The following is a 26,550-nucleotide window of genomic DNA, read 5'->3' on the forward strand; positions in this document are numbered from 1 at the left end:
AAGAGGAAATACGCTCTTTTTTCCACAACCTCAGTTCGTGAGCGGTAAATCCATTCAGTGTATTAATGGTAGAACGAGCTCAAAGAAATAAATGAAGCCAGTTCTTTCAAAATAAGGTTCACTTCAATAGAAAGCATATTTCTGGGTATGAATACAAAGGAAAGTAAGGAAGTATGTATTTTTATCCGTCTCCTGGAGCCTCAGAGTATAGAATCTGAGATTACAGCGAAAAATGATATTTACATTTCTCTAACAGTCAGAAAAACATTGAACAGAAGAAGCTTTCGTAGCAGATTCACAATTACCACTTGAATAACTTAGAAATTTATCCAAATATGGAAAATCTTAGAAGAAGCATTACCAGAATTATCCTCCCAATGCATCCACGATTCTGTGGCACCCATTGCAGGCGGAGATAGTTCTAAAGAAGGCGACCATCCGGTGTCATTCAACTTCCTTCTTGGCGATATCGGGAATGGTAACTGCTGAGTGGCAGAGGTATGATTAGAAGTTTCCAGTAAATCTGCGTCCGTATCGGAAGTATTCTTGGAGGGCGCAATAAAGCCACGTGAACCATCGTCAAGTGAATTGCCAGTAAGATCGATCAACGGCCGCCAGGAGTCGTCGTCATCTTCTGTCGAAGTAGTGCTGCTGCTGCTGCTGGATGACAGAAATGGCTGAGCTGAAGAACTGTTGTTGCCATCCAACGTGTAGGTGGAGTTCTCGTCAAATACCTCGTCGCCCACGTACACCACTTGGGTTGGTTTATAGAAAGGACTAGATCTGGTGAATACGGTCTGCAATAGGAGGGACAAAAAGTGCATTAATGAGCTGGATGAATGGAAGTACTGATTCGTAATTATTTTATTTGTATTTACTAATGTCTATCCTCAGCAAAACAACCATCCAGGCCTGGACACCCCAGTAAAGGAAGCGGCCTCACAAATGAGGTATTCTTCTAATAGCAGAGCAATTGTTTCTGGGTTTTTCTTTGCCGTCAGCAGGAGCGTATTTATAGAACGAAATTACGCTAGGCTTGTCTTTGAAGCAAGGCTGAGTAGGCCCAAAAAAAGCGTGCCTGAAGCGAACTCACATTAGCCAAGTTTTAAATTTGCCAATGACACTGTGTAAAAACTCAGGGAATATTCCATCCATGCTCCTGATTTGGATGTTTCTAGTTTACAAAACTCATCTGTAGGAGGCGCCACGGTAGCCGAGCGGTTAGAGGTTAGACCTGCGAAGCTAATATGCATTGTGGTACTGGGTTCGATTCCCGGTCTTGGCCTTGGATATTATTTAATGGTTAAATGAGAAATAGTAAAGTACGTTTGCTAGTCGCCTCCGTCCACGACACCTAATTGGTAGTTGGACGTTAAGCCCCGCCTGAAAAAATAAGCGATTACTTTACTTTACTTCAACTCATCTGTAGAGAATGCAGAATTCTTCCGTCATAATTTATTTTTTTGTTTTTACTTTGTTCTTTTTAAAAGAAATTTGAAAAGCTCAGCAACATTTCGAAAAAAGGACAGATTGCTAAGGGCAGCGATTTTCTAGCATAATCTATTCAAAAGCAATGAGATTTCTTGCTTGATGGACAAAGGTGTAGCCTACTCCTAAGACCTTCAAAAACGTTGCCCTTGTGGTGGGGTATCCCAACATAATGACTACAAAACTAAGGGCCCTACTAAGCTCAACTGAACACCCTCACAGTACCTTAAGCAGTAACTACTCACCGAATTCTTGACAGAGGTGTTATCGCCGGTCTGGTTACACTCTCCTCTCACCAGTGGAAACACCTGCTCCACTCCAGACTCCAATACGATTTCATCTTTGCACACCACCAATCTGTAAAGTATATTTAGCAATTTTTTTTTTAAATTTCTCTCAGTATAAAGTTGTATAAAAGTCGGCTTATTTCTTAGGAAAAACGAAGATACTGTACTGCTTAAACTAAATCCACACAATCTGAAATATACTTTCCAAACAAAGATGAAAGAAGTATTTCGGCATTTGGAAGGAGAATTTATAGCCCAGGAACCGCAGCTCCACTAAAACCACATAAAAAATCAATATTACCAGAGAAAGAGTTCCGAACTAAAGCAGTAGTCCTAAGTTGTATTTTACATCAAATGAAACTCATAACAAATCGTCTTGAAAATTACAGAAAAGTCGAAAAGCACTTCCACCTCTTGCCCCCCAAATTTTATTTATATATTCTCATACTTAGAGGCAATATACGGTGGTTAGAAACGGACTTCAAAGGAGACCTTAACTTCTCCGTCCTCCTTAAGTACCCCGCTTAGTTTGGTCTAAAAGCTTATTGCTGGACTTCTTGGAGACACCTAAGCCAAGTATAGAGTTTTAACTTCCTACGGTTTTCTGTTTTTAATTTATGCCGCCCACACACAGAGGGACAGGTCCTCTCTCTCACATCCCTCTTTCTATCTCTCTCACTCTCGTTCTCCTCATCACACTATCTCTCTTACTCTCGTTCTCCTCATCGCTCTCTCTCTCACTCTCGTTCTCCTCATCTCTCTATCTCTCTCACTCACGTGCCCCTCATCTCTCTGTCTCTCTCACTCTCGTTCTCCTCATCTCTCCTTCTCTCTCACTCTCCATCTATCTTGTTCCTCTCCCTCATCACTCCCTCTCACTCACACAAATAGAAAAAGCTAACTTGTTTCCAAAACTGTCCACTAGCGAGATATGATCAATACTCCACTTGGCCAGACCAGAAGAGATCCAACCGGAGTAGGCCGTGTACAGCACGCCAATAGATGTGAAATCCTGCAGTGCCGGATGTGGAACAATTATCTTGGCCAGCGAACTTCCCACCAATAACTCTTCATCGTCTTTTCTAACAAAGAAACCAAGCGGTTAAAACTTTCTTGAAAAGCAAGAACCATATAAGTACTTTGAATATAAAGTTAGGCGTAAGGCGAACACAATTTTGGATTACTTTAGATTTTAAAGTTATTTAAAAGAAATGAAACTTACTGGGTCAAAGTGAAGGTTTCATTAATCTGTACATCGGCCACCAAGGTGAGCTGGATCTTGCCATAACTGACGACAGGCAGCTTGCTGGGTGTACTCTCCAACTTGACTAGGTACTGATGGGCTGCAAATATAGTGACCACATATCATCATTATTAAATAAAATACAACAATAAATACTTTTGGACAACATTCTGAGGGTAATAAATTTCTTTCCTTACCACAGAAAGGTTCTTCATCCCTGGTAACCAGATATAGCGAGCCGCGAGCCTTTGTGGCTTCTGCGTAGTACCTGCAGAAATGCAACAACAATGAAAATGGAAATTCTACTATTTAGAGGGCCGCTCACCCGGAGGTTAAGTGATTATTTCCTTTGCTCGACTTTATTTGAATTTGGGATAATATTATTCATTAAAAATGCCTAATTTTTCGTGTGCACTTAGTTCAGCTAACAAATTTATTATAAATTACTTGCTTTTTTACAATTTTCTCTTTAATATGCGAGCGTTACAAGTAAAGGGAAACGAAAAATAAATATATTTTGTACTGACTGTTGCCGATACTCTTACGGCGAAATACAACAGCAACTCTGTCTAAAAAGTCTTATAAAAGAAATATATTCGCAAGATCAAGTTGGTGATTAATTAGTGTACGTTCTCTTGATGTACTTCTACCAACATAATAAAGAAAAAATCTCATTCAGCAGCGATGAGAACTCCAGGCCTAGAGCTTATCTCCTAGCGTTTGTTCCTGTATGTGCAAGAAATTTGCCTGACGATTTTTGCTGCTAGCATTTTGTATATTATATTAAAAAGCACAAATTGTAAAATAAATAAACCCTGGAACCCGAGGCAAACAGCTGTTTTCAACTAATGAGAGTTCCCAAAGTCTGTTGGATGAACCGCGTAAAACTTTTTTTAAGCCAAGCTCTATAAAAATAAAAAATAAAAAGAAAGTAAAATAACAGTATCAATACAAATACCCCATATTTGGACACACTTTCCCTGGCGGACATGGAAAACATTCGCCAGTGAGAAAAGAATCGTACGAATGGCAAGGCACTGCAGGAAACTGGCACCTGGGTGACACGGAATCAGTGAAGAACTTGTAGGCTCGTCTGTGGTTGCATAAGGATCTCGCTTCCAGGGCTGCTCCAGCTGTGGATTTCATCATAAATTAATATCTCGTTCTAGATCTGCCTTAAGAGGGAGGCTGCACTACAAATATACATTTACGGTTTTTTATTTTACTAAAAAAAAGATAAATCGTGATTTATAGCACTTTTGATATATAAGCTTCTGATGTTATGAATTTGCATTCGCACTATAAATCACCATCTTTGGGCACAGATCAGAACGTTTAATTAGCAATGAGACTCGAAAAAATGAAGAATAATGTGAGTGAATAACTATAAAAAATAAAAATTGAAATTGGTTTAAAAGTTAAAATAAGATTAGCCAATATGGTACGTTCTGAGAGGCAAACAAGTGCATCCTCCGCACAACATAAGAAGATGACCAAAGAAGAAAGAGCAAAACATTGATTTTGGAGCGTAATGGAGCGCATACTACTGAGAAATTACAAGTACATTGATTGGAGAGATCCACTTTCACCGGATACTTACACCAGATAATGTCGGAAAAGGCGCCCAAGAACAAGTTGGTGCATCCTTTCTGCATGCGGCCGCCATTCGGATAGAAGTCAACATGGCCCATGGGCTGCCAAGAACCCAGTCCGCCAAGTATTAACGCTTCTCCATTAGAGTGGATCACATCAACGAACTTAGCATCAGTAGAGTCCAGTCGATCCTTGGGATCTTGTGATTCAAACAGAGGTCCCGCAGGATCTAATCCTGAATGGAAGAAAAAACATAAATTATAACAGTGTATTTCTGTAACAGTCACAAGATGTAAAGTGGAACATAGAGCGGAAGTTAGATTTAGTTCCCGCAAATATATTAAACAAAAAACCGGAAGTGACATGCACGACTCTCTCTTACCGCTGTAAGTTCACTTTGAAATCTTTCCTTGAACATGAAGCTTCCAGCCATACTGTAGTCTGACGGAAACCGAGGAACGTGTGTACAATCGTATAGTGGCCACCCTTTACAATGTTAATAACAGCCCGGAATAGGGAAGGGATTAGCTATGCGGTTAACGTATTGGATTCCCACGCGAAGATTTCCCAGGTTCGAATTCAGCTGGCTGACCCTTAGATTTGCTCTTTCTAGGTGCTTCTAGGTGATGGACAGTGTTGTCTGTAAAGAGAGAACACTGTCCGGAGGCAGGCAGTGCACTGTAAAAAGCTCCGGGCGCCCATTATCTCAGATGTTGACGCGCCTTAAATAATAAAAAAACAGCCCGGAGCTATGTCGTAAATTTATCTTTTAAAACTTGCATCCTTCAAAATAATGCTAAATTTAAAGAATATTCCTCCAAATAATCTGTATGTCCTAGTAATTACCCAAGACTGATGAGCGGCTGACAGGTAGCTTTCTAAAAAAAAATATATTTAAATGTTTTTACAGATTTCCCTTGAAAAGTAACAAAGTTAGGTTCTAATTAGCATCCTATTGTCGTGAGTAAACAATGGCCGGGCATTTTAATTAGGCTGGCACAATTATCTTGGAGTGGAGTCACATGCTGGCTGAGCTGATTAGTATGTGCTCCAAATCACAGCTGACTTTCACTTCTTGTATGTGCCCATGAGCAAGCCCGACTGGTGAGTGCGCTTACAGAAACTGAGGGTCCAATCACAGTCTGGGACTCCTAAACGGCGATGATACACAAAGCACTGCGCTGTGGGAAATCACCATCTGTTGTAAGGGATGAAGTGACTTCTCTCCCTTCCAACAATTAATTTTTCAGAGACGACGATGGACGACAATTTGTCTAACTGAGAATATACAAAAAACTGCTAGCTTCTTGAAGATAAAACAAAGAGTAGAACCTGTAATCCTGTGGACTTGTTGAAGTTCAGCGCCGGCAAACGCAGCAGCATGCGCACCCAACGAGAATCCGATCAAGTGGACGGTGGACAGATCCAATCCCAGTTTGTCGGACATGTTGCCCAACAAGAGGGAGAGTTGTCGGCCGACCAGACGGGTGTTGGCCGCAGCGCGCACGTAGTTAGGAAACGTGGCGCCGGACTCCCAGTCCACGCACAGCACATTGCAGTCTTCCTGTGACGGAGACAAGTTACGATTATTCATTCAATATAAGATGAGGAGTCTCTGACAATGATATCAGACCAGTACTCACTATGGACATCAAGGCGGAACGCATCTCGTATACCCAGATATTGGAGCAAGAACTGCCAAAGCCGTGGACAATCACCTGCAATTAAGAAGATCAAATGATAACCCCCAAAAATGGGCTAGAAACTTACTGTTACCTATAAAAGTAAGAAAGAAATTACAGATTAGGCTCAGCCCAATTGGCAGATCAAGATCTTGTGCTTCACCATCTCCGGCTAAGCACAGATGTGCGCGCTACAACCAGCTTCTTTCTGCTGATCGTGTACAAAGAATTGAAAGTTAACAGGAGTTATGTTTGGGTTGGAAGTAATTCAAATCATTCAAATATTGTGAAAGTTGTCTAGCACATTTTACAGCTGATTGTCAACCATATAAATAAAAAATAACTTGCTAAAAACACTATAACAATTTGTTCTGGCTGTCCCTATGGGGCACTGCGAGTGGGACTCTTTCCTCCTCGGGTCTGACAGGGAGCGATGAGAAGGGGCAGGCGTCCTAGTACAAAGGTCAAAGGGCTTGCCCTACCAAGCTAATTAACTCCCACAATCAAGCCTGATTCCTTGCATGCTTATTGGTATGTCATCCAGCTAGATATTCCTAACCACATTTAGTAGCTTAAATTTAATCTAGAACCCTTGCAAGCTATTTTTTTAGGCCTTACAAGAGTGAAAATATTCGTGGAAACGTAGGGAATTGAATTATTTTTATGAGCTTAATTTTGATATCTCAGTCTTCAAGTGATATAATGAATCTGTAAACAGTAGTCTGAAATATGTTCAGACGCAAGATATATAAGAGAATGGCACTGAGAAGGGTTCTGAGCTGATATCTAGGCGGCTTAGCGTGATCTTGATCTGCCAATCTTATTGTCTATTACCAATCGATATACAATATACATCAACCCAAGCCATTCCAGGCTAGCACACTTGGTCACCTTAGTTGGTGCGGACATATTGAACGCTTTTCCAGCCCACTGGTAGGCGCCAGTCATGTTGAGAAAGGGTACGTCGATGAGCGGGATGTCTGAACTCCTGGAATGCCTGGAACTGTACAATAGAAATCTTGTGGCTACGTCCTCCGGCCTGGATGGGACCATATCCAGATAACCGGCATCTTCGAAACAGCCTACATCTGAATAACAGACGGTTGATTCTGCTCGTTTTACTCGTCTGCAACGTGGAAAATACACCATATTATTAGATAACTTATACTTGAAAAACTATAAAATTTAATAGTTGCCAGAAATAAAAACGTCATCATCACTACCATTCACGGCATTTCAACAGAAGGTAGTTTTTTTTTTAATCATTTATTATTTCTTTAAATGTATTATCTCAAAGTTGTCACCATTGCTGTGCTCGCTTCTTAGAACTTCCGACTGATTGTTTCTTTGAAATTTTGAACAAGTGCAGAAGGCTAGGAAAGAATCACTGGTGACCAAAAAGAGCAAGGTTAGTGCCAACTGTTCTGAGTAGGAATACAGTTTCAGAAATGCAGCATCCCATTTAGAAATATCGGGCTGGATGTTGAAAAAAAAAAACTCGACTGCCTTCTTATCGAATTTTTATAAATTGAAAATTTAAGACTAATAATCGCCAAAATATCTGCACAGTATTCGTGCAACATGTTAAGGATAAAAGCGAAATGTGGCAAATCATGACGAATACCCCAGCTGCATCGTTTTGCATCATGAAACGTTGTGATACAGCACTGCAAATTGAAACAAGAAAACTACACATGGTTCATAGAGAGTGCTCACGTTCTGTTACGGTGGCGAGCTTCCCAATCTCTGACTGAGTCTAGAATTGCCTGGTACAGCTGGGGGTCGTTCACTTCATCCAAAGCCTCTTCTTCGGCCGTGGCCCAGATTGTACCACCGCCTTCGCACAAACCTGCCACAATGGAAATAAACAAATTAATTGTAGAAAATGTTTTTTGCCAGTTGCATATAAATCACTTTTTCTTTAACTTCTGCAAGAGAAAGTAATGTGCGTCTGTGGGTGGCAACTTCCGGTATTCTTCATGCACGGGAAGTTCACTCACTTCTTAAGATCCCCAGTAGTGACAAATAGATTTTAAGAAATCAAATAGTTGATTTTATTGTTTAAAAAATATCTCTGAAGCCATAAACTTCAAAATCCATTTTGGAAACTACCGCTGCTTCCCTATTTATATCAAAACTTTGTTTTCAAAACCTAATTTGCCAAAATGGTTGATAATAAATCCAAAATTTTTCTTTAAACTGTGCTAACTAGAAACGAAGAACTACTGCTATAATTTGAAAAGTTTTTTCTCTTACAGAAAGCTGAAATTTGAATTGGTAATACAGCATTCTGCTACCCTGTACAAACATGGTAGAGCATCTCGTATACTGTAAAATGTACAGAATTTGCCGTAGAATATTTCGGCATCTAATCGGAATATGTCAATCAATCATGATTGCTGTCTGTATAACTTAAACTTATAAACTTAAGATGAATTGTCAGTTTGAAGACAAGAATAAAAATGGATACCTGCGACTAGCCAGTAAATGGAGCAATCATGCTCAACAATCAATCTTGTTTGCCGTTGCCATAGTCACGGCAACTCTGCAACAACACCGCACAATCATTCCATTGTTATGGAATCACCGTGCGAGCCAAATATAATGATGTCCTGTACAAGTCGGAACATCCCACGGCTGAAGGACAAACTACAATGAGTAGAGATCGTCCGGGGAAACTAGCATGGAAAATAGCTTTGTCCTCATCTTATTACCCATTGGGCGGAAGTGTCTTCCGTCCATGACCAAAATTAAAACAAAACAAAATAGAAATACTATTTATGTTAGTCTACGTCAGTTCAGTAATTGGGAGTTCTGAAGTGAATATTTTTTGGCTCATGACTTTGGAAAAGAACATCGCATTGATGCGATTTATTTAGACAAATATGTAAACAAAACACTTTTTTGTAGTCATAGGATTCAAAAAAGTATTTTTCCGGCGAAAAATCCCAATCAACTTTTCGCACAATTGTTATACTTCCTTTTTAAGAGAAAATGAAAAAAAATCAGCTGAGAACACTCACACGTCTTTCTCTTATTGCAATTCTCTAGATTCTAATTATACATCCTCTCGCCGATTGTTGTTACCAACCTACAGTAGGCAGAACTTGAAGAGATAACCGACCTTGATCGCTCCTCAAAACTGCCTTAAACGATATTCCTAGTAAACTGATGGATAAAAAAGTAATGGATCTCCGAGTGGGTGATGATTCAAGAAACGTAAAGAGACTCGCTGTAGTCATTAAGACATCATCTCGAATACATACAGTGAAGAGGCACTTCCGGATAAGAGATATTGATCGCATTTTCCGGTCGGACCAAACTTTTTCCTGCCGTCTTCGAGCTATTCTCTCCTTACACACACAAATTAATAAAAATATTGTGCACGACAATTTGGCTAACTTTCTTGAAACAATAATTTTTTTTTCTAAACGTTTCGTTTATTTCAATATAATACATGTTCAGTAGAATATCTCGGTACAAAGAGGAAGGTGACGACACAGGTCCCCCTCCCACATTAAGAACCGGCTTGAAAGCATCAAAACGGAAGTGCGTCGAATTACACTAATCTATGTTAGTGTAATTTACAAAAATTACAGAAAATAATCTTAAGGTCACGTCTTCACCTTAGCCATTGGCTAAGTAAAAAATTTCTTCACAATTTTGTAAGTGCAGGCACTTGGAAATAAGAGGCCAACGAAGATAACCACTTGGGTAACCTCACGTGGAGAAACTCTAATTAATGGTCGCGCTTGTCACTGATGAAGGCAAGTGAAAGTACCGCGGGCTCTCTGTGTCTCGGCCCTATCTGCTTCTAGAAATAGATAAGCCAGCCAGCAGTCCATGATTGCCTTCAACCAGTCGATTAGCTTTACCCGCAAAACTAAAGAAGGCCATCGACTAAAACTAAGCAGATGATTTGCGGAAGAGGTTTGCTGCAGATGGCGTGGATTTGAAGTTACTCAAGATAATCAATAAACGCCAAAACTGGTTCTGTAAAGTGCTACTGCCATTATCTCTCTCCATAGTCACATCTAAGCGAAATAAAATATCTTGCGGTTTCCACTTTTTCAGCACGGTAGATACACAAACAGACTAAATTCGCCAAAATCTCTTTTTCGTTTTCAGGGGACCTCAAACCGATAATTTTTCGGGGGAAAGTTCAAAATCTTGAAATCTGCACATGCGCAACACCTCCTCTGATCGTCAAGATGAGAAAGTAAGCTAGACTGATGCTGCTTTCAAGGCCTTTGCAGCAATATCCTCTTATTGCAGTGAAAAGTTCTATTATAGAAATCTTCTATTTTTGGCACAAGTTTAAAAAGCAAAAAAATTAATCAGGTGAATTGTTGAATTAGAAAATCAGTAACGCCAGTTTCAGGAGTAGAAACTGTTTTGCGGTTGGCCAAAAGTCCAGCATTTCCTAGCGCAACGACCAATCACTAATAGCAGCTTGCAAAGTTAAAGTACTTACTACTACAGCTGGAAGAAAACTGCAGTTCTAATACGAACTATACAATCAGCTAAATGAGCTATTAACATAATTGCAGATTAGGCGAGCACTTGAATGACGTAATCACATCCCCACGCACCTCATTCATAACTACATAATGGTGAGTCTAATTGCCTTCACTTTGCGCACACCATTTACACCCGCTTCTGCTTGGCGCCTTCTGTCTTAGTAAAGCCTCGTACTCCGCGCACATCTACGCACGGCTTCTCTTTCATTTGAAATATACACCCAGGAGAAATGGTGAGAGAGGATTTTATAGAGAAAATGCGTCTCCTAAAGCACTGCGTAGAAGAATAAATGCATTTTAGAAGCAAATTGCTGACAGCTTGCTCTCACATTGGTTTAGCGTAGAAAGTTTCTTTCTATCCACATGCTAATTGCAAGCAATGAGTGCAACAGGAAACTGGACAATGCAATGATTGCAAAGCTGCAACGCAATCGAGGAGATAAAAACCGATGGAAACGGTAACTGGAACACCGCCTGAATATGCAGACAGAGTCGAATGCACTTTCACTGGACAGTACTCCGTTAGGTATGCTATACCGGCCTACATTCTGCCTGCTGCCACTATTGTGCTGCACTCTACAGCAGGCTGGCTAGAACTAACACTTACTGGCTACTAGTGAGAGTGCGGCCATGTAAACAATGCTGACTAATGTCTCGCTCTACTTAACAGTATCAATTTATTTCTATTTATTTGTCTTTGTATTATTTATTCACTTTTTTGTTTATTTACGCCAAAATGTCAGAGGTACTTCCAATAATGCTATTAAGATAAGTATCTTCTTCTTTATAGCCACAGAGATCGAGCAAAGTGCCCATTCTACGAAGTAGCGCATTATTTCATTATTGTAACATGGAGCATGTGGCGCCTAAGAGGCTTGTTGTACCATCCCCTTGAACAGACTAGTAGATCAGGCCATCACTCTTTACGAGGTCCAGAGAATACAAAGATGGCCACACCAGATCAAATAAACCACCGCCATCAAGTTGATTATTGGGACGACACTGGCTACATTTAAGACACTCAGAAAAGCTTTACATGGAAAATAATATTTTGTGATCTATTAAATAAATGAGAAAAGTAAAGTAATCGCCTATTTTTTCAGGCGGGGCTTAACGTCCAACTACCAATTGGAGGCAGAAGCTCATAGTTTACTATAAACAATTTTTTTTCTAAGAAATAAAAAGTAGTCATTCGCGGGATTAGAACTGGGGATCTCCCACTTACAAAGCCACGCTCATGACCACTAAACCAACACCCGCCCCTAATAAGGAACAGTATTTACAAAATTAAAAAACGCAAGAGGCACGACAATTCATTTTGAAGGCACAGCCCTCAAGGGATTCTTCGTGTAACTGTAGTTTTTTATAAACTCAATTATGTTTCTCACTATTTCTGGGATTGGGAGTTCGAATAAAATGTTTAATTAGAACCTGGAATTAAGTAGCAAGGGAAAGTGGTGTGACTGTCCAAAACACCAGATTTGTTTTACTGTAAAGTCGATCAAGCTGATTCGATTTACCATTATAGAGTTACACATAATAGAGGTCAAGTGAGAAATCGATTTTAAACTATCGAACAAATAACTTGGTAACTAACCTAAATACACTAAATGCAGTCACCTAATGGTCAACTCATTATGTGCTAACTGCCTCCATTTTTATCGCTTCACTAACTTCCCTTACAAAACTATTCTCTTGTGAAATCTTAATAACTAGCCGTATTACTAAAGAGTAATAATTTGATTGCAAATAGTAATAAATCATAGCTCTGGTTAAACGCAGACTGAAATGGTTAATAAATAAAATGGCCACTATTTAGAACACAGGAAATGAGTTTGGTCTAAATTTCCTTCAAATATTTCCGGCCGATAGTTTGAGAGAGGAAGCTAGGAATCAGACTGTGTCAACTTCCTGTGTCTTCTTTCTGCGATCTGTAATTTAGTACGCAGAGTACGTGCTTTCAAGAAAGAATCAAATCCTACACTAAGACGGCTCAGCCACCAAGCGTCCTTCCCAAGAAGTGCCTTTGAGATATGATAGTTATAACAGCGTGTCATGGTTAGGAAGGGCTTGCTCATTCACTCGCTTTTTAATAAATCTGTAATGGTGGGTTTGTCGCAAACTTTTTTCTATTAAATGTTCATTAAAACACTCGGTTTAAAGCAAGAAGTTACGCGTTTTGAAAAATTTGTGTTCTTTTTTTATAAAATAAATTCGCAATAAGCAGAATGGTTCTTCTTATATTTGTATGAAGGATCATTAAATTCACTTGGTTTGTCTATTGGAGTCTTCCCTCTACAAAGGGACTACATCAAAGGTTACGTAATTAGCCTTCTGGATACACGGCTGATTGTGCCGTACTTCCTTCGCAGCAGCTAGATTCCGGGGTTGCTCTTGTGGAAAAAACAGCTGGTATTTAGGGTTTGTTTACCCCCATAAAATGTAAACAGTAAGTCACTGACTGACGAACTCAGAACTGAAAATTTCACGACTAACTCATTAACCTATACAAGAAAATAACAAAACACTGATATAACCTTCACGACAGGTTTCAAATAATACATCTTTCTAACTTTTATCGATAATATTTATAGTTGGTCAACTATGTAGCTGAATAATATACAAAGATTGTGTAACGTCTATTTGACAAACTGAATTACCTTGGCCAGTAATAATCTCAGCTAATTGTGTTGGTTCTTTACACGATGGCGCGCTTTACTTTCTTCTCATTAAATAGACATGAACTGATTTCAATTTCGTCATATCCAATTTCAATCGAATGTATATCATCACAATTCTGCCAGAGTTATTGTTTAAATAATCGAATTTGAGTTGGTTAATTGTAATGCTAACCTTCATGCTGTCAGATTCTCGATTTCAGAACTCGATTTTATTATAATAGATCTGCCTCACGGTCCCCACTTACCGATGTAAGCTGTCCGATTCAACAATCATGTCAATGGTGTTCAGTTCGCCAAGTATATCATTCTTTGGTAAAATTTGGCACTGCCCATATCTTTCAGTTAAGAGAGCGGAAGCGTCTTTATCACAACTACTTTTACAAGACCCAATAAACAGGAAGCAAGCTTTCAAACAGGAGCGATAGTCATATCAATGTGGTTTCAAAGACGAGAAATCGCGAGTAGAACTCGATAATCAGCCCAAACAGGAATTCTGACACTCCCAAAAGATCTTCACAAGTACACCAGTAGTGATTGTTGTGTTTCTTAGATTTACTGCCAAGGTGTCATCTTCAAGTGAACAGCGCATCCCATTTTGGATGATTCGGATAAGCCAAAACTGAATTCATTTTTACTCCCATCGTGGTGATGAATGCTAAAAGTGAAGCATGCAAAGTCACCTTAATGCAAATATGTTTTCAGGTTTCCACTTTGGCGATCTGGTCTGTTCAGTTTATCGCCATTCCTTCCTTGACACATTTTCTACCGTCGAAATCACGTTGGCACTGCATTTTAAACCAATTAATTTTTTTTTTGCTGTTAGATTTTTTTAGTACGGTTAGTTTGCTTTTTCTTTTTTTTTTTTTTTTTTTGACTTTCAAGAATGCTTTATACATTTATGTAAAAATAAATAATCTTGTTAAAAGATTTTGTAGAATTTTTGTTGAGCCTGCAAAGTCGAATGATAATTCAAAGAAAAAGGGACGCCAGCTACAAGACTCCAGAGTTATTATCATGAGAGAAGCTGGAGTCTGGCGCAACTATTTTAGCAGATAGTTTCCAGTTCCTATCGTATTGCGATTTCTGCAAGTTTAATCCATTTCGGCTATTAGGATTGGTTACTCGTCAGGAATTTGAGGGAACAGTGGCGCGCTCACAGATGAGATGCATTGCCCATGAAGAAGATATCTGGCTAAACAACCGACAAAGAAATAGAAAATCTAAACGGAAATTACTAGAGCTGGAGAGACCTGAGAGCAAGGAAGGCAGCAAGCCGAGGGAAAGCAATGCCACGGATTCGGGCCTTCCGATCCAAAACATTCAATAAGAAGTAATGATTCGCTATTTGCAAGCTCCGTTTTTCCTCTCCAAACGAACAATAAATCTGCGCTCGAGTCCATCTTAAAGGAAAGCGCCCATACCCCGGAAAGACAGATAAGAGGTCAGTCTACAGAAGTCATCTATACATCTGAGGAGATGTAACAACTCGAACTGGTGTGCTTGGCAAAAGACAGGGGGGGAACTGGTTTCACCTGTTGAAACCTCTGAGCTATAAAGTTGTCACCATGAAGTCATAATTAGAAAGTGATGATGCGAGTCCGCCGCGGCTCTCCTCGGAATAGAGTAGGAAGCGAATAAGAGAGAATCTCTCCACCATCCGGTTTGTGCTAGTTCCGGTAGTTCCGCTATGTAGTGAAGGCAATTCAGATTTGGATTAAACTAATGCAACTGTTGGTTCTTTAAGACACTCTGTGAAGCTCTAATGCACACTCCTTCAAACTTGCAGCTTTTACTGAATGTACTTAGCTTCGAATCTCGAATAAAACTGAATGAACTTTCACAACCAAACTTGATCTCACTAGCAACCTCAAGGTCAAACTCCGCAAACATAATTCTTTCTATGAAAGCACAAAGCGTAAAAGTGGCCAATATGCCTACCTCAGAAATGCACCAAAACTAATTATTTAGATAAATATTAGAAAAAACGTCGCAGATGTATAAGTGTTTCAAATGAAACGTAAAAACCCAACGTATTTTTTTTTTTCGTTTTTAAGACAAGAGTACACACCCACACAATTAGTTTTCAAAACCAGTAAAAACATCTACTCCAAAAATTAGACCAGACTGCAGAATTTGTCTTACTCTAAAAATGGAAAAATTAGAAAACTGGCATTTCGGCCAGCCGAGTTTCTTAAAATTCAATATTTTGGTTTCATATTTCGATCTTATTAATCTTCAACAAGTAACAAGTCCACTGGGAGAGAAGCAGAAGATTATTGCCAATTTCAGACATATTTTGGTCAAGCTTTCGATCTAGGAACTACGTCATCTTCAGGGCTTATACTTATTCACACTTATAAAGCTTTTTACATTGTTAACATCAAAGTTTGGAGTGTCCTTCTGTCCTGCAATTTGGTGCTATAACTGCTGGCCAAAAAATGAAAGAAAGATATGTCTGAAATTTGCAATAATCTTGCTACCTTTTGGATTGATGAATCAGCGACCAATATAGGTGAACTGAACTCTTCAAGCCTAGAACGACTAGACTATGGGCAATAATTATTACGTTTACAGAAAATTGTAAAACCGTCTTGAGAACTTCTCAAAAATTGAAAGAATTAAAAAACTACATTGACCTCTCAACCACCCTGTCGTGACCCCTGATGGCTGCGGGAACTGCGGGTCTTATTGAGGCTGACCACGCCCATAAAGGCCAATTTATGTGACTCAAGGGACCCCAAAACTGACATATCCCGAATAAACTCAAAATCCCAAACTCTGAACGATTGCAATAAATTCTCTTGCAGATTTCTTGATGTCATCTCCCTCGAATTAGGTACTTCTTGCGAAAACAAATTAAGGAAATGAGTAAATCATCATGAATACTAACTTTGATCAGCAATCAGAGAATACCATCATGCATTTATAGTATATTGCGTGTTAAGAAACTCAAACAAAAACAGGAAAATATGTAATTTAAAAAATCAGCCATGGTCGTGTAAATAAAAAGATTGTTTACAAAAGTAATTAGGGTGAATGTCGCCCGTGGTGAGGAACTCGACAGTGACCTCCAGGTGTTGCTCCAAGGTCAACACTTAGCCAGCTGTTCTGGTTTCACCTAGAGATGCGTCAATTACCGGATAACAGCTAGACTGGATGTAGTCCACTACTCTTCTCCAACTTCTAACTTCCTTTCATAATTCCATTAAACTCAGCATTATTACTAAATCATTAATTTAGATTCTCCTTTCTTGAATTTGCCTTCCTGTTCTCGATGTTCGAACTCATTAATAGTCTCCAAACTCGAAATATTTGACCTATACTTGATTCTCTCCAACATTGTAGTTTGTGAATACCTGAAATGTAACTTAACAGAAAAGCCAAACCCAACTACGCACCGAAAACTGCCTAGAATTTACTTTTATCAGGAGAAATGTTCAAAGAAAAAGAAATAAATCTTATAAAAAAAAGCCTAAGAAGTAATGCCAAGAAAGGGAATGACCAATTGAGTAAAGAATTTCCGTGGACAGTGCTGCCTGCAACGAGTGAACACTGTCCAGAGGTCGGCAGGGTACTGAGAAAACTCCGGGCACCAATGACCTCAGATGTTGACGTGCCTTAAATCATTTTAAAAATAAAACTATACATGACCTCCCGTTTTTCTAACATACCCAAGAAATAGGAATGAACACCACGAAAAGAAAAATTGGCACGTCAGGTGACATTTCCCAACAATCATTAACTGATTTTCCTGAAAAAATGTTTCCAATAAAAGCTAAAAAAAATAAAGAAAACTGTTCCGGTCAGGAAAGAATACTTCCGATTGAAGGTTATCATTGTTTTTGGCTTCCTTCGATTTTTGGGATATTTTATTAACATTGAACGCATAAAGATCACAAACAAGAACAATTTTCAATACAAATATTACCGACGAAAACAGAAAATAGGATATGGCCAAAATACTTCCACTCACTAACCTAGTATAGTTAAGTAGACTAAAATTTCTATTACTTCTTTTTTTTTGAGTTAAAATTAACAGTGACTAACACTGCAAGGGTTAAAAGATAATATTTTCAAAAGAAGGAAGTTCTAAGATCACCATAGTAGTTTGCTGAACACATGACTGTAAACTCACACACTGATACTGTGTTGGTGGACAGGCGTGCTGCAGTCAACTTAAAAGAAAGTACGCCATTAAAAATACACATCACTTTCTCCACAGTCACGAGAGAAATCGAATTGTACAACTCGCTAAGGAAAAAATATTCCAAATATCTATCTCTATTTTTTAATTATAGAAAATAAAGTGAGAAAACTTTTTTAAAAAGAAAAGGCTGCACTATTCCTCAACACAATTTATAGTACTGGAAGTATTTTAGCACTTACGTGTTGTTATTTGTGAGTGCAATATGCCGCCAACTTTCTTTCCGGTTTGCCATAAACAAACGAAAAACAAAACCAACTTTCCAACTCACACACACGAGTTCGAATTACTTTCTATGAACAAGTTTGCAGTAAATTCAATTCGCTGAGCCAGTGCTACCAATATCATCGCTAAAAAACCAAATTCCCAATTTTAATATCCTCTTTGGCAAGATATTGGGAATTTTTTTTTACACGTAAATGAGCATCACATTTAAGTAAAAAATTACAGTTAGAACAAAATTGTCAATAATTAATTACTGTTTACTAGAATAAATGTTAACATTTATTAAGTTTTCTGGAATGGATTTCTCACTTTTTTGAGATCTTCTATCAGTTTCCTTTTATTTTTCAAGTTATGTACAGTAATTATTCAAAACATTTCTTGCAGTTAAGTAATCTCTCCGTAAATGTTAAGTTTATTACATGAAAGCACTCGTGGCGGTTGGTGCTATCAGCTGTATACTCGTACTTCATGTATTCTGTATCAGCAATATTACTATTTTTCCATAATCTCAGGTATTTTACTAGTTACAGAGAGAATAGAAATGAAATCTCCCAAAAATAAAAAGTAACCTTGCTAAGTTTTGGAGGCATTGCCCCCAAATGCCCCTGTAGGCCTACGAGTACGTTCGCAATACTTATTGTAACACAGTAAACTGACACAGGACGAAGGTTATAACACAGAGTGGCGCAGTAGGTGGGCTGCATGTTGAAAGATGTCACGGAAGTGATGACCTGCTTGTGGTCTGTCTGTCAGCCCACAACAACGGAATACGCACTTTCACAAAGAAAACAATGGAGGAAATACAGTTTCCGCTGGTTTTTTCGTGATCTATTTACCACTGGCCCTTGATATACGTGCATTATACAATCACTCGACTTTTTCTTAATCATTACGATTTGAAACGTTATTAATTAAATTTTACTGAAAAAATTCAGCTGCCCAAGTAAACTGGTGCTCATTAAAGTAAAACAACCATAATCGCGGCTATTTTGGGGACGCTCCAGAAGTACAAACAGCAAACAGTGTGCCAGTCTTTACTCAGTAATTTTCTACAGCATCAGAAATTTCTGATTTCACTTCCTGTTACAAATTTAAAAATCTAGCAACGCTTTGAATAAGTACAATGTACTGCAGAGCTACTTTAGAGGGATGCTAAACTTTATATCCTGAGAAAAACAAATTTCTTCGAGAAAATACTGAAAATCTCTAAAAGTACAGTTGAACTTCCGATTGACGGTTTTTGTTCAATAGTTTCTTAACGGAAGCCAATGTACTACCAACCAAACCGGAGTATCAAAGTCATTCAATTCGCACAAAACATTGATGTCTAATGCCGCAAATCTCTCGAAATATAGTAATAACAGCCAAACTGCAGGATCATTACAAACCTGCGCCAGCAAACTGGTTTCTAAATAAAGTGTAAACTCTGAAAACAATTAGTCCACTTACTGCGTCCGAAGAGATGTAGAAAATGTACCAAGGTGATCCATGCATAGAGTTTCATTGTCCAAACAGGTTCTGCAACAGAAGAGCTTAAGTTGTTCTAGTTGTTCTTACAGATATATTATATCTCTACGTATACATTTAAGTCTATGAGGCTAGCCAGTGGTTATTAAAAAATACTTTAGTCTAGGCCGGTAACAGTGTTAAGAGGGTAGCAGTGAATACCCCATTTAATCTTTCTTAATATAATGTAAGTGAAAGAATCACACATTGTAACAGAACAGAACTTTAGAGGTATGTCTATCCACTAGAAGTCTTTTTTTTTTCAATTGAATTTTGCTAGAAAAATGATTGCTACAAAGTTACAGTTCTACAAATATGCAAGCAATAAAAATACTAAGTTTTAAAGAAAAACCATTCGAGTTGTGGGCACGATCGCTGCACTCACCTTAATCAGTCAGAGAAGTGAGAAAATGACCAATTAAAGAATTAATTAACTCTACTACATATTAAAGATCTTAAAAGCGATGCCAAGGTCTTATTGTTTGAGAAGGTTTTATAGCTGCAGGAGGTTATAGAAGGCAAGGTTGCCTTCAAGATAAGACAAGGCTGTTTAAATGGAACAGCGGGATATGTTATACTCTGATGACAGAATTAGGTGGCATATAATCCTTTGTAAAGCATCTTCTGGCAGCGTCAGAATTCTTCCCTATCTACAATTAATCTGAAAACTTTTTCACTTTCTTTTACTAACAGGAATATATTATAGTCATACTAATCTTTCAGGTTTAGATTGTTGGAGGATACGAGTTATGAAGACCCCCCTAAGTTGGAAGGTGGTTTTTACATTCTCTCATACCTAGAAAAGAGAAGTCTACTAATCGAATCAAATTCTCTCGCATTTTCCTTTCAACGAAAATATTCCGTTGGTAATCCATTCCGGTAGTGTTCGCACTTCTAATCCCTTTTTGTTTTGGCCGAAATACATCTAAACGGAAGTGCCAATTTATCGCCGTAAATCCTAAACGAAAAATATCCCTCTTTATGGCACAGTATTTTCTGAATGTGAAGTGATAAAAAAAAAAATCGATAACATTTACCGTAGAATTTTCCCGGAAGTGTGTTTAGAACTGCTAGAGACGTGTTAGTCATTCACACCAGATATTTCACCTAAGAGTTTAGGCTTTGCTTCAGTGTAACGCAAAACCTCAGCACATTACAATACTAATGGGAGAATTCAGTTTCTAAGTGAACTTCTGAATTTGAAGATAAATCATTCGAGCGGAACTGCCATTCTACTTCACAAATTTTCTACTGAAATTGACACAAATTATTCTTTCAAGAAAATTTCATAACATTAAGTGAGAAACGTTAAGGTGTTCACTCTAGAATTTGCATATGTATATACATATTCCAATGATTGTTACCAAACTACTGAGAAATCTATTTACAATAGCGTTCTCTTTAGTGAAGTTCTCACGGGTGGAATTAATAATACAAAAAAGTGTAAAAGAAAACAGTGAATTGTCTTGTTAAAAAAAAAGATAGAAGCGGCCTAAATAGTAAATCATACTAAAAAAAACAATAGAATCATGGCGTTTCTCAACACACATATGGTGTAGGAAAGCTGTAATACTTACATACACGGAATACTTAAAAATAAAACCATTATTCTCCTTTCTCTTTATGCCACATGTTATTTATAAACAACTGGACAATCTTTTGTCGAGAACAATTTCATACAGTAATTCGCACTTAGCAAGCTCTTGACAACTCGATAATTTCAAATTAGTAACCTGCAAAAAGGTTATCTGCTCAGGTTATTAAAGTCAGGAACCAAAATCTTCCTCTATCAGGTGTTTGTTACTAATTATAATAAGAGTATGTTCTCATTACAAACAATCCCGGTTGAAGCAAGAGTTGAAAAGACAAAACTCCCTACTTGTAGAGATTCATTCCTAGTGAGTATACGTTATTGACATTATTAGGTTGGAAATTTTTACGTATTTGAAAACTTCCAAAACACATCTTTCTACAACTCCACAACTGCTATCACTAGATCATCGCCATTTATATCAGTTACAGCGAAAACTTTTCTCTACAATTGGGCAAAGAAATCATTAAAATCTGAACAATACGAAGAGATACATCAACGTTTGAAATTTGAACCCTATACAAAACCTTCAAAATTTATCCTATATCTCGTTAATCATTATCACTAGAATATTGCCATTTACGAGAAATCAGTTATTAAAACTATGGTAGGACAGTTGTATAAGAGTTGATCGTCAAAAACTGCACGAAAAAGCGTAACGTTGAAAAACATTAAAATTTGACAATTTTTTTCTTTTTTTCCATAAAAGATAAAATTCCCAAATTTTCTTTAAAATATCGGGCAAATCCTTCTTTCGAGAAAAAAGTTGCTGAAAATGAGCAAAACCGGCATTTTCAGAAAATGTTCTTGTTCTTGTTGTTGCTCTTCTTCTTGTTACCTTTAATGTAAACTGTGTAGCGCCTAAACGCGCGAACCGATTTTCATGTATGAGGTGTCATTCGATTCGGAATTCAATGTAGATCTGCCTTTTGGAGGTCTTGACGCTGTAAATCGAATAGGGGAGACGTTATCCCCATTTATGTGAGGCAACCTCCAAAATTGTCATTGCTCGATGTAACCTCATGGCTCGATTTTGATAAAATTTGGGAGGATCAAAGGTTAGGTCTCCTCTACCTACCATTAAAGCGACGTTCTGCTCTTACACCTATTAAGGAGGAAGTATAGCAATCGTTTCAAATTATCACCGCGTGAACCTATTTTCATGAATGAATGGTCATTTACTTCGAAATTTCAGGTAGATTTATATTTTAGAAGAATTGATGCTGTCCATCAGAAGCAGAGGAGTTTGTTCCACGTAGGTCAGGCGCTTTCTAAAAATAATTATTACAAATCTTTCTACAACGCTAAATCCAATTTTGCTAAAAACCATCACGAAAAAACAATTAAAGCTTCCTTTCGTAAAACGAAAGTGCCAACATGCCCTTACACCTACTAAGAGGAAGTTCTGCAAACGTTAAAATTATCGACGTACGAAATGATTTTAATGAATGAATCGTCTTTAAAAACAATACTATTCTCTACATACTACCGAAATATAAACCAAAACGAACCAGTAGTTCACGAGATATTTGACTTTATAATTTTCATAGTTTTAAACTTAACCAAAATTTGACTCTCAATATATCTCTTCTTGCCTATCAGATTATTACGAAATTTTAGTCAATTATACCCAATACTATTCTCCATATACTGGTAATATATGTTCAGGGTGTTTCAGAGTTAAGTGTCCTAACTTAAAATATGAAGAAAAAATTAGCAAATGTACGCCAAATTAAACTTAAAAGAATAGTAGCAAGCACAAAGTTTTGAACTTATCAGAGTAAAGGAATAGTATTGGTACTAATTAACTGTCAATTGTAAAACAGAACATCACGAAATCAAAACAAACACTAGAAGATCTACACGGGGAACGAATATAAGAGGACGCTGAGAGAGAAAGATAATAAGTAGTTCTGAAAGAGGCTTGAAGTCACATCTCTTTGCTTTATTAACGTAATACTAAAAACTTGTCACTTTAACGCTTTTACAGTTTGCATCATTATGCCTCGCATTTATTCAAACAGTGAACATGCCGATTTGGTGTTTGTGTATGGTTTATGCAATGGTAATGCTAATGCTGCCCGTTGTGAATATTCTGTAAGATTTCCGAATACAAGATTACCACACAAGACTATCTTTAGATCAACATTTCAGCGTCTTAGAGAAACTGGTACATTTGCTTTAATGCCGCGTGCTGATGGAGCTCTAGCCTCTTTACAAAATGAAAGAAGGAATGTGACAATATTAAAATATTTTGATGATAATCCGTCTGCCAGTGTACGAAGAGCTGCAGCAGAGTTACATATTACGCCGACTACAACATGGAGAACTCTCTCTGCAGATGGACGTCACCCATATCATTATCAACGGGTACAAAATTTATTGCCTCAAGATTTTTGTCAAGAAGAATTTTTTCCAATTGGTATGTAAATCAAGTTGATCTCAATCCTCAATTTTCGCGACAAATTCTCTGGACGGATGAAGCTACTTTTACAAGAAGGGGTATCCTCAACCAAAAAAATTGTAATCTCTGGATGCTCGAAAATCCTCACGCTATTCGTGAGCACCATTTTCAGCATGATTTTCCGTGCAATGTTTGGTAGGGGATATTAGACAATATTTTAATTGGCCCGCATTTCTTATCACCTAGGCTCAGTGCGGACACATTTCTGCAGTTCCTTAGTAATGATTATTACTTATTACACTTTGAATGAAGATGTTCCGCTACAACTGAGAAGAAACTTATGGTTTCAATTAGATGGTTGTTCAGCACATTACGGCAGAGGTCCACCACAGTGGCTAAATCAACATTATCCCAATCGGTGGAATGGCCGTGCTGGACCGGCGGCTTAGCCTGCACGCTCTCCAGATCTGACACAATGGATTTTTTTGCTTGGGGGGCCATTAAAGGAAAAGTATATGAAATGCCGGTCAATGATCTTCATTCTTTAAAAAGAAGAGTAATTGAAGCTTGCGAATCAATAACAGCAGTCCAGTGCCGTTCAGCTACTGCTGCTGTGGAAGAAAGATGCCGAGCCTGTCTTAACGTTCAAGGACATCAATTTGAACAACATTTATGATTATTTTATTATATCTTATTTTCTTTATTCACTTTTAATTGTCATTATTTGCTATCAATAAAGACACTATTACTTTTTTAATTATAATTTTTTTTTTAATTTAAATTTATTTATTAAAAAAATTACAACTGCAAAATTAGCATCTAGTAAATATGATGAAGGGAAAAGATGCGCACAAGAGTGGAGCAGTTCTCCACTGACAACCCTCCGAGATATTGTCAAGCAGTGAGGAATGAGAAATTTTAATTATAATAATTCATAAAAATGGAAATCTTTAGACGTGAATATCTCAAAAAGAAAGCGTTTACGGGCATACCTACATAGGAATTTTTTTTCTTGTTTTGAGGTTCTAAATTCATATTTTAAGTTAGGACACTTAACCCTGAAACACCCTGTATAAACCTAGACGAAACAGTAGTTCACGAGATATTTGAAATTTAAGTTTTGATACTTTTTAACTCAACCAATCTTTAACTCTCAATATCTCTCTTCCTACTAATTAGATTATTACAATATTCTACTCAATTGTACACAATTCTACTCTCCATATACTGGTTAAAAATAAACCAAAACGAACCAGAAGTTGACGAGATATTTGAACGTTAGGATAGGATAGGTTGGGTTAGGTTAGGTTAGGTTAGGTTAGGTTAGGTTAGGTTAGATTAGGTTTTGGTTAGGTTAGGTTAGGTTAGGTTAGGTTGGGTTGGGTTGGGTTGGGTTAGGTTAGGTTGGGTTAGGTTAGGTTGGGTTGGGTTGGGTTGGGTTAGGTTAGGTTGGGTTAGGTTAGATTAGGTTGGGTTAGGTTAGGTTAGGTTAGGTTGGGTTAGGTTAGGTTGGGTTAGGTTGGGTTAGGTTAGATTAGGTTTTGGTTAGGTTAGGTTAGGTTAGGTTGGGTTGGGTTGGGTTAGATAGGTTGGGTTAGGTTGGGTTGGGTTAGGTTAGGTTGGGTTAGGTTAGGTTAGGTTAGGTTAGGTTAGGTTGGGTTAGGTTAGGTTGGGTTAGGTTAGATTGGGTTAGGTTAGGTTAGGTTGGGTTAGGTTAGGTTGGGTTAGGTTAGGTTGGGATAGGTTAGGTTAGGTTAGGTTAGGTTAGGTTAGGTTAGGTTGGGTTGGGTTAGGTTAGGTTGGGTTAGGTTAGGTTGGGTTGGGTTGGGTTAGGTTGGGTTAGGTTAGGTTAGGTTAGGTTGGGTTAGGTTAGGTTAGATTAGGTTGGGTTAGGTTAGGTTGGGTTAGGTTGGGTTAGGTTAGGTTAGTTTGGGTTAGGTGAGGTTAGGTTGGGTTAGGTTAGATTAGGTTGGGTTAGGTTGGGTTGGGTTAGGTTAGGTTAGGTTTGTTGGGTTAGGTTAGGTTAGGTTGGGTTAGGTTAGGTTAGGTTAGGTTAGGTTAGGTTAGGTTGGGTTAGGTTAGAGTGGGTTAGGTTAGGTTAGGTTAGGTTAGGTTAGGTTAGGTTAGGTTAGGTTAGATTAGGTTTTGGTTAGGTTAGGTTAGGTTAGGTTAGGTTGGGTTGGGTTGGGTTGGGTTAGGTTAGGTTGGGTTAGGTTAGGTTTTTTTTTTTTTTTTTTTTTTTTTTTTTTTTTAATAAACTTTATTCTACATGCTCCATTTACATATTACATGTATATATTACTATCACTTAGTATTATAGATCACATAATCACAAATTTACATTTGAATAACTACAGGACTAGCAGATAACAAAAAGAAAATAAATGAATAGATAAATAAACATTGAAAAATTACTTCAATTTATCACAACTGTCTGTCTACATTAATCTAAGTTGTTTAATTTGATTTTATTAATGAATTGGACAAACTGGCATACATATTGTTTCGATATCAGTTTCTGCTTTTGTAGTGGCCATCTTGATCCTGTTGAAAGCACATATCGAATCAACCGACTTCTTTCTCTTTCATGTTCTTGGCAATGGTATATCAAATGGTCCCATGTCTGTTCAACCTCTTCCGCACAAGAACAAAGCCCACTATCAGCCAAACCAAATCTATATAGAAGGCTCGATGTTTTCCATGCTCGCTCAGAACTTGAGTGAGCATGTATCCCAATGGCAAATAGACTGCACGTTGCCGATCAACAATATGAGGGAAATATTGTTTTGTAGCACTTCCGTTCGCTGTATCATACCATCTTTTCTCCCATCCAGAATACACTGCTTGCCTGCAAATTTCCCTGAGATAAGATACAGGAGCTCTGGCGTAAGATACAGGAAGTGTGCTTAATGCAGCTTCCTTCGCCAACATATCTGCACGTTCATTCCCTTCAACTCCACAATGTGCCTTGACCCAAAGAAAGCCTAAATTCCATCCATCAGCAGATAAAGCATGAACAGATCCCCTGATACACTCCAACAATGGCTCCCTCCTGTTAGCATTATTAATACTTAGCAGAGAGACCCGACTGTCCGAATTCAGCACAGAAGAACGTCGCTCAAGTTG

General features: G+C 38.0%; 1 protein-coding gene across 5 annotated transcripts in view; it reads right to left on the reverse strand.

Moving 5' to 3' along the window:
- LOC141448683 (pancreatic triacylglycerol lipase-like) overlaps positions 1-26,550 on the reverse strand; it is a 41,499-nt gene that overhangs the window by 3,718 nt on the left and 11,231 nt on the right. Inside the window, exons 1-13 of one of the 5 annotated variants that reach the window (XM_074117204.1) lie at positions 21,007-21,126; positions 19,373-19,441; positions 8,010-8,142; positions 7,185-7,419; positions 6,255-6,329; positions 5,944-6,175; positions 4,619-4,846; positions 3,977-4,151; positions 3,216-3,286; positions 2,998-3,118; positions 2,678-2,857; positions 1,734-1,845; positions 362-797 (exon numbers count right to left, since the gene is read on the reverse strand). In XM_074117204.1, coding sequence (XP_073973305.1) covers positions 362-797; positions 1,734-1,845; positions 2,678-2,857; positions 2,998-3,118; positions 3,216-3,286; positions 3,977-4,151; positions 4,619-4,846; positions 5,944-6,175; positions 6,255-6,329; positions 7,185-7,419; positions 8,010-8,142; positions 19,373-19,427 — 2,053 coding nt within the window. In that variant the 5' untranslated portion in view covers positions 19,428-19,441; positions 21,007-21,126. Of the gene's footprint in view, positions 1-361; positions 798-1,733; positions 1,846-2,677; positions 2,858-2,997; positions 3,119-3,215; positions 3,287-3,976; positions 4,152-4,618; positions 4,847-5,943; positions 6,176-6,254; positions 6,330-7,184; positions 7,420-8,009; positions 8,143-17,880; positions 18,022-19,372; positions 19,442-19,814; positions 19,926-20,466; positions 20,540-21,006; positions 21,127-26,550 lie in introns of those variants that run through there. The other 4 variants (XM_074117201.1, XM_074117203.1, XM_074117202.1 and 1 more) reach the window with 4 other exon arrangements.

Source organism: Rhodnius prolixus, unplaced genomic scaffold, assembly GCF_049639745.1.
Source record: "Rhodnius prolixus isolate KJV_2025 unplaced genomic scaffold, Rpr scaffold_2, whole genome shotgun sequence".
NCBI classification, from domain to species: Eukaryota; Metazoa; Arthropoda; class Insecta; order Hemiptera; family Reduviidae; genus Rhodnius; species Rhodnius prolixus.